Consider the following 10,405-nt stretch of genomic DNA (forward strand, 5'->3'; position numbering starts at 1 on the left):
ACAGTGGTATCAGAGCGTCATACGATCTCTGCGACCTATTCATTTTTCATTTCCCTTCATACTCATTCACTCATCAATCGCTGAACAAACTAGCACCCTTCCTACTGCACCCACACCTAATCCTGTATTCAAAGGAGAAGGATACGACCATTGGAGTATCCGGATGAAAACCATTCTGAAGTCAAGAGACCTGTGGGACTTGGTAGAAACTGGTGTAAATGAAGAAGAAGCAGACGCAGCTCAGCTTAAAAATCAAATGAAACGAGATGCACATGTTATGGCCATTATACAACAAGCTGTGCATGATCAGTTGTTTTCTTGAATTGCATCAACAGAATCTGCAAAAGAAAGTTGGGAGACCTTGAAGATGGAGTACCAAGGTGATAGTCAAGTAAAGGCAATCAAGCTGCAAGGCCTAAGAAGAGATTTTGAAAACTTGGCCATGTGAGAAGGAGAGCTTGTGGGTGACTATTTTCTCGGGTAATGGCTATCGTAAGCCAGAAGAGAGCGTATGGTGAACAAGTTTCAGATCAAAGTATTGTTGAGAAGATCTTGAGGAGCCTCACACCAAAGTTTGACTTTGTTGTTTCTCCCATTGAGGTATCTCTTGACCTCTCAAAGCTAACCCCTGTTAAACTAATGGGCTCTCTCCAATCACAAGAAGAAAGAATGAATAGCAGATCTGGACAAACTACCGAAAGAGTTGAAGACCATGCACTACAAGTTATTCAAGAAATCAATCGACCATCAGCCGGTACCTATGGAAGGGGTCGTGGACGAGGTGCATTCAGAGGTAGAGGAAGGACTTTGGATCGTAGCAAAGTACCCCAATGTTATGTGTGTAAAAAATATGGCCGCATAGCTAAGGATTGTTGGTATAATCCCGAAGAGCCTCAAGTCAATGTAGCAACAGAGGCAAATACTCAAGTTCATGAAGACAACACAGAAGATCAACATCTTTTCATGGCTATTATAAGTGAAGAACCACATGCTCTCATGACAGATGACAGCAATGTAAGTGATAACAATAGTTTATGGTTCATTGACTCAGGCTGTTCCAATCATATGTCTGGGTCAAGGAATAACTTTACTACTTTAGATAAGTCATTTAAAATGCATGTGAAATTGGGGAATAAAAAGAAGTTGGTCGTGGAAGGCAAGGGTACAATCAAAATTAGTACTGGAAAGGGTACCTATAAGCTTCTAGGAGATGTGTACTTTGCTCCTGAATTAGAGTACAACCTCCTAAGTGTTGGGCAACTTATGAAAAAAGGTTACTCATTGCATTTCGAAGATGGAAAATGCATTATCAGTAATTGGGGAGCGGAGGTAATGAAGATTATGGTATCCTCCAACAACATGTTTCTTTTAGATGCAAGTAAAGCCCATGTTCAAACTACCAGTCCTCATTCAACCTCTCACTTATGGCACAAAAGGTTTGCTCACTTAAACTTTGACAGCCTTAAAGTCTTGCATGATAATCACATGGTTAAGGGACTTCCAAAAATAAGAAGCACTGAAGTGTGTGAAGGATGCATAATGGGAAAGCAGATACGACAGCCTTTCTTATCTACTTCATGGAGGGCATCTCAAAAGTTAGAGTTGATTCATGCTGACTTGTGTGGCCCTATGCAAGTTCCCAGTCTAGGTAAAAGTCTTTATTATTTTCTGCTTATTGATGACTTTACTCGTATGTGCTGGATATATTTCATATCAAATAAGTCTCAAGCTTTCCAAAAGTTTAAAGTCTTTAAGCAGCTCGTAGAAAAAGAAAGTGAGCATGTCATTAAAGTTCTTCGAACCGATAGAGGTGGCGAGTTCTGTTCAAATGAATTCAATACTTTCTGTGAAGAACATGGAATTAAAAGAGAGTTGACTGTGCCCTACACACCTCAACATAATGGTGTTGTAGAGCGCAAAAACGAAACCATCATGGGAATGACAAGAAGTATGTTAAAAGGTCATGATCTTCCTAATTATCTATGGGCAGAAGCAGTGACTATTGCTGTTCATGTTATCAACCGATCTCCAACAACTGCTATTGAAGGAAAAACTCCCATAGAGGCTTGGTCAGGAGTGAAGCCGAAGGTTGATCATTTGCGCGTGTTTGGATGTGTGGCTTATGGTCATGTCATGGTTAATGGAAGACATAAGCTTGATAGCAGGTCGAAGAAGATGATATTCATTGGCTATACTTCCAGTGGCACTGGATATCGGTTGTTTCATCCAGTGACAAAAGAACTCCAACCACGACGTGGTGGTGATATTACTTTTCTTGAAAGTGAAAAATGGGACTGGAAGGAAGCATGCAAACTTGATCAACAAGCTTATGAGAGGATGTTGGCTGACCCGTTTCCTGTCGACACATGTGAGTTAGGTTCCACTTCTAACTCTAATGATGTATCCTCGGGTAATGAAGGATCTAGTCAGAATGTTGAACCCCAAACACCTCTAGTATCGCAAGCTCAAAGTTCTCAGTCAAGTTTCTCAAGTGGTGGTGGTAACTCTGACTCAACACCTCCTTTCCGCTATAGAGATCTTGTTGATGTCTACGCTAATACCAGGGAGATTGAAACACAACTTGATGAATGTCAATTTGCTCTAAACATATCTGATCCATGCACATACGAGGAAGCTAAGTGCAATAAAGAATGGGAGCATGCAATGATAGAAGAGCTAAATGCCATTGAAAAGAACAATACGTGGGAGCTAGTCACACTACCCACTGGTAAAAATGTTGTTGGGCTGAAGTGGTTATACAAAACAAAGGTTGGGCCTGACGGAAAAATCCTTCGTTACAAGGCTCGACTTGTAGCTAAGGGATATTCTCAGAAGAAAGGGGTGGATTTCGAGGAAACTTTTGCTCCTGTGGCTCGTTTTGAAACAATAAGAATGGTGCTTGCTGTAGCAGCTTCAAGAGGTTGGTATGTGCATCAACTAGATGTCAAATCAGCTTTTTTGAATGGTGACTTGACTGAAGAGATCTATGTTGAGCAGCCAGAAGGATTTGAGAGGCAAGATAAGGAGGAAGTGACTAAAGTGTATCGACTCCACAACGCTTTATATGGATTAAAGCAAGCTCCCAAAAGTTGGTACTCAAAGATTGATGGCTATTTTTTGCAAAATGGGTTCAAAAAGAGTGACAATGAACCTACTCTTTATGTTAAACAAAGTTCAAACAGTGCATTGATCTATGTTTGCCTGTATGTGGACGACATTATTTGTACAAGCTCATGCTCTAAGATGATTGAAGAATTTAAGCAAGGTATGAAAAATGTTTTTGAAATGACTGACTTGGGGTTTTTGAGATACTTTTTGGGCATGGAAGTAAAGCAGACAAGCCAAGGTATTTTCATATGTCAAAGTAATTATGCTGTGAATTTAATAGATAGATTTGGAATGAAAGGATGTAAAGTAGATCAAATTCCTATGTGTCCATATGAAAAGTTTCAAGTTGAAGATGGTCAAGACAAGACTGATGGTACTATGTACAGGAGCCTAGTAGGTGGGTTGATATATTTAACTCACACTAGGCCTGATTTATCATATGGGGTTGGTGTCCTTTCCAGGTTCATGCATGCTCCATCAAAAAAGCATATAGGGGCTGCAAAAAAAGTTCTTCGTTACATTGCAGGTACAGTCAATTTTGGGTTATTTTATAAGCGTACTAGTGAAGTTGAGTATAAGGGTTATACAGATAGCGACTGGGCAGCAAGTTTGGAGGATCGCAAAAGTATCTCGGCTTATGTATTCACTCTTGGAAGTGCTGCAGTGTCTTGGTGTTCCAAGAAGCAAAACACTGTAGCCTTATCAAGTACAGAAGCAGAGTACATATCAGCTACAAGTGCAACATGTCAAGCTGTGTGGATGCGTAGAATGTTGGAAGATCTGGGAATTCATCAAGGTAAGGCTACTGTGATCAAATGTGACAGCAAGTCAGCAATTAATCTATCAAAAAATGCTATCATGCATAGCAGAACCAAACACATAGAGCTCAAACATCATTTCATTCGTGAGTTGGTCAATCAAAATCAAGTACTGCTGGAGTATTGTAACACTAATGATCAGGTTGCTGATGTATTAACCAAGTCATTGTCCAAGGAAAAGTTTGTGTACATGAGGTATCTTCTTGGGGTACAGGAGTATGAATCAAGAGGGGGTGTTGAAAATGATTCATATCTTAAGTCACGTGAGTGAGAAGAGGTCTTCACATGTGATGCTAAAGATCAGGTCTAAGCTGAACTAGTTGAGGAATGCAGTTTTTTCTCAGTAGTTTGTTTCTTTATATTTGAATAAAATTGTTAGTTTCTATCCGGGTCTATAGGATGTAGCCGTTTGACCTTTGGGTATTTATATGTTACTTCTCTTCTTAGTTTTGTATGCAATTTCTATATTTCATTATTAAATATATATTGTGAGTGTTGCAATCCATTTTTTCTACAATAACAAGCTAGATTACAAACGAGATAAATTTATTTAGAAGATCAGAAGTTTTGTCATCATCTAATTAAATATACAAATAAGTTTCAATACCAACATAATTCACGAAATCAAATCAAATATACCATTATTATATTAATATGAGATACAAATATGAAAAACACATCATGTGCATGCATGCAGCTGATGCGATATGATTTAATGACATGATGATCGTATTCCCTCCAACTCTGTTGCAACATCTTTCATAGTTGGCCGTAGTTTACCGTTCAAATTTAAGCATCTTTTTGCAAGCTTAGCAACTGCCATAAGCTGCTCTTTTGGACCATCCGACACTCGCTCATCAATGTTTCCAATATAAGCCCTTCCTCCATTGACAAAATCAATGTTGCCAGGCTTCTCGATTCCCCTGGGCCTGCTGAATATATAGGCTTCTTTCCAGTTAAAAGCTCAACCAAAACAATCCCAAAGCTATAAACGTCGCTTTTTTCTGTGAATTGGTTTGATTGAAAGTACTCGGGATCCAAGTACCCGTAGGTCCCTTTAACTATAGTGCTCAAATGAGTTTGATCCCCAATGACAGACTTTGATATTCCAAAATCGGATAGCTTTGCTTTAAATTTTTCATCCAAAAGTATGTTGGAAGATTTAATGTCTCGATGGTATATAGGAACGGAAGTGGTAGAATGCATATAGGCAAGAGCTCCAGCGACCTCAGTAGCAATTGTTATCCTGATACTCCACAAAGTAGGAAACTCGTAATTTTCATCGTGTAGGAATTGGAAGAGATTACCATTAGCTACAAATTCGTAGACGAGAATTGGGACTTCGGTTTCCAAACAACATCCCAATAGCTTTACCACATTCTTGTGGCTTATTTGGGAAAGTAAAAATACCTCATTGATAAATGACTCAATTTGAGTTTCATCATCCACCGACACAGACTTCTTTACAGCAACTATTTTTCCATCTGGTAACATACCTTTGTACACTGTTCCTTGCCCTCCTCGTCCTACTACTCTGTTGTCGTTGTATCGGTCGGTGGCTGCTTCTAATTCTCTGGCTCTGAACATTCTTATCCTCTCAATTGCATCCTAACCGTTTGATGTTTGTTGTTGTAACAACAATCCGCCGTTTCTTTTGAAGCGTTTCTCTCTAAGTGTCTTATCGTTCCTCTGGGCTACCCTTTGGGCTACTAGGTCCTTCATTCCAATTCCTACAATTACTAATCCAGTGCCCAATAAAGCACCTGATCGAACAAACACATCTTTTTAATTAAACTTGGAACGGCAGAAAGGAATTTTATATACATAAAAAGTTGCTAGAATGAGTTACATGCAGTTTGCAAAGGACAAAGAGCACTAACAATCAAACCGATAAACAGGACACTACAAATAATGTTGCACGGGTATTATTTGAGCGTAATAATTTTTACAAAGTAGTTTTGAAGAAATTACCTAGAATGTATACTACGGGCTTGTTTGAGCCTCCAGGACAACCATTTTCTTTTGTCGCATTACCAACAGATCCCGATGGACACGTACAACTGTAACTCCCTAGAGTATTATTGCAGACACCGTAACAAGGGTAGGTTCCTGGATCCTCGAATTCGTTGATGTCTATATAATAATGAAAAGAGTACGGAAAGTCAATCACACGACACCATTTAATTAATTGTTATTTGTCAAGTATAATAACATATAATAATATCTGTCCCTAGCAATTGTAGCCAGGCGCGCCATCGAATATTTCATAGTATATTGGATGCAGATATACCGATTAATTATTAACACATTTGTTACCGATCGATCGATCGATGTGCCAAGTTTTTGCTTTCAAGTTTTGATTATACATAATGGTTAATTAAAACAAAATGAAAATTTTAAAAATTGCTGATCAAATAATTAGATCGACATAAATAAAAGGCAAGTTGTTCAATTCTATATAGCATACTAGTCTTAATACCCGTACGATGTATGGTAGCTATATAGATTGTACCATAAAGAAATTCGAATATGCCTCATACATAATTCATGAGTATGAAATAAATTGTGGTTAAAATAAATCGATGATCGAAGTTAAATTATACGAGTAATAAACAGGTTTGATATATATATATATACAAGGTTTTTTACCCGCACGATGTGTGGATATTAAATTTATTTTTTAAAATTTTTAATATTGACATTGAAATCAATAATATATATAATGTTCAAAATTTAAATACCAAAAAAAAAAAAAAATTAAACTTAGTTGAACATATTTAGAAACCTAATGGTGTCGTGCTACTTGGATAGTGAAAATTAGTTTAAATGAGATTGACAGTATCTTGTGGCTGCATATTTGCTCTAAATATCGTATTTGATCAGGAATAATTGTAATTACAACCCATGTATTTATTAAAACAATTGCTATCCATGAAAGAAATGAACCCGCATAACCCGTAACTTCAATGAATCAAATTGTGATATCATTATTTAGTTAGAAATATTTAAATTCCTATAATGAAACGATTTTGATAATATACGATTTGATTAACTGAATCCAAGATCAAAAAAGTTAGATAAGGAATATTGCCTTTACAAGGAAAAAAAAGATATATAGAAAATTTAAACTCATATTTAAGTTTATACGGTTTTAGTTTTCTTTTTTGTATATAGGATTTGTTTCTTAAATATAAGGGATTTGGTTTCTTAAATTTGTATATAAATATCTTTTTTATTTAATATTTAATGAATAAAGATTGTCAAAAAAAATGTGATAATGACACATAGGATTAAAACATATGTGGCAAATTTTAAAAATAGCTTTATATTGAGGAGGGCTTTAAAAGGTTAGGATTCCTATTATTTTAATCAATATAAAGAAATTCGAATATGCCTCATACATAATTCATGAGTATGAAATAAATTGTGGTTAAAATAAATCGATGATCGAAATTAAATTATACGAGTAATAAACAGTAATTATATATATATATATATATATATATATATATATATATATATATATATGTTTAGTTAGATTTATAAATTTACCTTAAAATTTTACAATCACATTAAAATCGAAACTAATAAGCATAGTGGATGATTACAAATAGCCTTGTGATTTCGGATCGTGATTTAAGTTTTTAAAGTCTTTATGTTAATAAAAGAAAAAAAACAATTTTAGTAATGAGAAAACGATTTATCAAATAAGGTTGTAATGTATTTTGTATCTATAAGTCAAGAGTTAAAGTTTTACTCTAAGTCTAATAAGGAAATTAGATGTATATAAGATTAGAAAAACTAATTTAATAAAATAAATAAATTAAAAGGACATGTGTTGAGTCATGGATGCGCTGAAGACTTGCTGAGTCACGTACTCGCTGAAAGACATAGCGAGAGGCTCTTTCAGCGATCCCTCAGCGACCAAATTTATCTTTAAGTTAAAGATAAGTTCAATGACTCATCACCAACATTTGTAAGTCAAATATAGGCGAGAATATGAAGATAAGAAAACTGATTCCCAATGACACGTGTTGATTGAGCAGATAGAAGACATGTAACCTTGTACCAAGATGGTACTAAGGTGTTTCTCTTTCATACCGTTTTGGGAAAGAAACAAGATGAAGAAAAGAGATTCCTGCATATCTGATTTATCCTCCAATAGATGGTTGACAACCTTCATGTGTCAACATCTATTGGGTTGTCATGTGATGTCTTTTCTCTCCTATATAAGATATCACTTGACCTAGCGGCAACCTGGTTGGTGTGTTCCACATTTACACTTAGTGTGTGTTTTACATCATTTGTATTTTGTTAAGTATTTTTTGTGTGTCAAAAACTTAACAATATTTTCTCTTTTCTTTTCTTATAAACCGATCATGTATTCACTGTTTAAATAATATCACATATAATTAAACTGTTTATTTTTCTATTTTCTGTTCTTTGTGTAATTTATATCGGTTGTTAATTACATAATTGTTGCAATTGGAACTTTCAACATGTGTCGATCAAGGATTACGTCACGTGTCGTTTCAAGAACATCTCAATACTCTTTTAGTTTATTGGTAGATTGAGTGACAAATATCTTACTTACTAGAGTATAAATTATATTAATGATGATTTTGGGTTAATTAAACTTTAAACTAGTACAGACCAACCTTGGCAGCCGCCTGAATCGTGTTCAAGATATGGATTACCCTGGTAAACTTGTTTGCATCTGCAACGATACCCGCCACCTTCTTCTTTATCAACATCATAGCATTCACTGTACATGCCTTTGCATTCTGTAACCTCTGGTGAGCAGCTTTTGTTGGGTGCAATTACGTACCCAATCTACCACTACAGGGACAGTGTCCCATATCCTCTTATATAACCCCCTAATATTTGCTAAATCAGTAGCTCCACGAAACTCAAAAGTACCGTTCTCACCAAGAAATGCTAATCCAAATTGGTTGAAGGACGAAACATCTGTGTGGTTCCCAAAGCTATCTAGTTCAAGGCGCCAATCTCGGAGACCCTTTGGCATAGATATCTCACAACAGCCTTTTCCTGAGCACTTGCCGTCTTTAGCTATACCCGATTGGTCGTTGATACATGAAGTAATACAGCCACTTGAAAAGTCATCTTCCAATGTCGGTGCTTTTAAACTTCTGCCTTTGATCAATGAATAATCATCACATCCGACGACCGTGAACTTGTTCTTTTCCGATAAAGTGAACCGATCATCTTCTAACATACTCCAAGCACTCATGCTATCATATATACTCCCATCTGGATTGTACGATCGATAAGCAACCCCAATACTCCCAGTCTTGATGCGCAGCTCTGAATCTGAAATGCTGTGTACAAAATTTAAGTTGAGGTTTGATCCTAGATACAACTCTGGGGCCGTTCTATCAGAAGAAGTGTTGCATGTCAAGGAGAACGCGTCGTTTAGAGAACAACTTCTGTCGTCACCCTTGGCAATACCGAAAGGGAATGGAACTGTTATATCGCCACACTGCTTTTCACATCCTGGCCTTACACCAGCAAAGTTAGCTGTTGCTCCGTTGCTGGCCGCCATTACAAGAGGATTAATATTTATTAATAATGAAAATTGACAAATTATTATTATTAGCAGGCGGATCATGTAATTATAAAGAATACTCATGTTTGTTTGTATCTTTTCTATTCTAGCTATTATTAATTATTAGTTATGTTGCGTTACCATATCAGTCGTCATTGCTATTTATATAGACGTACTGCCAATTTCCTAAAGAAATAGCATGCAGTTGACTGCATATAACCTTTTTGGGGATCGAGTGAGGCTATCATTTTAATTTTATTTATTCTTTTGTATTTTTTTTAAATGATAAAATTTGAGTTGAGCGGTAGTAGTAAATATATATATATATACTAGGACTTTTTATCCGCATGATGTGCGGTTATTTAAAAATGTTGTTTTAGTTATACAAATATTTATAATAACTTTTAACAACTATACATTATTTAGGCATGTATATATAAATCTATATTATCATTAAATGGAAATTTTTACATTTATTAAAATAGATAAATTCAAAATATAACTTTTATTATTTATGAAAATCTTTGCATTTATATAAAAACATACGTTATCAAATATTCATATTAACTATCACATATTATACTTCATGGAATACTAATGAACATAGAATGAAGTTAAAATGTAAATATAATGTAAAATCATAACAATCTTTTATTTTTTGCAAAGTGATATGTGACTTATTAGAATTTCATCACACTCTTTCAAAGAAAATAGTTTCATAAAACTTACTTCATCAAATAATAAACTTCGTAAAAGTTGAAAAGCTTTAATTAGATATAGTTAGAAATCAAACTCAAATTATAATTAGATTACAAAGAACAAACCTATGATTCAAATTACGTTGAATTCACCTAGTAATTGATAATAGGTTTTATAAAACATAAAATCACCACCACGAAAAGGATAAAAAACT

General features: G+C 35.3%; 2 protein-coding genes across 2 annotated transcripts; both read right to left on the bottom strand.

The window, feature by feature from the left end:
* Positions 1–4,715: 4,715 nt before the first annotated feature.
* LOC122609514 (wall-associated receptor kinase-like 1) lies at positions 4,716–5,513 on the bottom strand. Its single transcript, XM_043782554.1, has one exon. It carries the CDS (start codon positions 5,511–5,513, stop codon positions 4,716–4,718), a length of 798 nt encoding a protein of 265 aa, XP_043638489.1.
* Positions 5,514–5,902: 389 nt separating this feature from the next.
* On the bottom strand, positions 5,903–9,489 carry LOC122609515 (wall-associated receptor kinase 2-like). The gene is made up of 2 exons (XM_043782555.1): positions 8,585–9,489; positions 5,903–6,059 (listed from the first exon to the last, which is right to left on the bottom strand). Exon 1 carries the CDS (start codon positions 9,487–9,489, stop codon positions 8,689–8,691), a length of 801 nt encoding a protein of 266 aa, XP_043638490.1. The 3' UTR covers positions 5,903–6,059; positions 8,585–8,688.
* Positions 9,490–10,405: the final 916 nt, after the last annotated feature.

This window comes from Erigeron canadensis, chromosome 7 (assembly GCF_010389155.1).
Source record: "Erigeron canadensis isolate Cc75 chromosome 7, C_canadensis_v1, whole genome shotgun sequence".
Classification (NCBI taxonomy): domain Eukaryota; kingdom Viridiplantae; phylum Streptophyta; class Magnoliopsida; order Asterales; family Asteraceae; genus Erigeron; species Erigeron canadensis.

What these genes read in the sequence shown, in the direction of transcription:
- LOC122609514 (XM_043782554.1), bottom strand. Translation starts at nt 5,513, where the DNA reads ATGTTCAGAGCCAGAGAATTAGAAGCAGCCACCGACCGATACAACGAC.
- LOC122609515 (XM_043782555.1), bottom strand. Translation starts at nt 9,489, where the DNA reads ATGGCGGCCAGCAACGGAGCAACAGCTAACTTTGCTGGTGTAAGGCCA.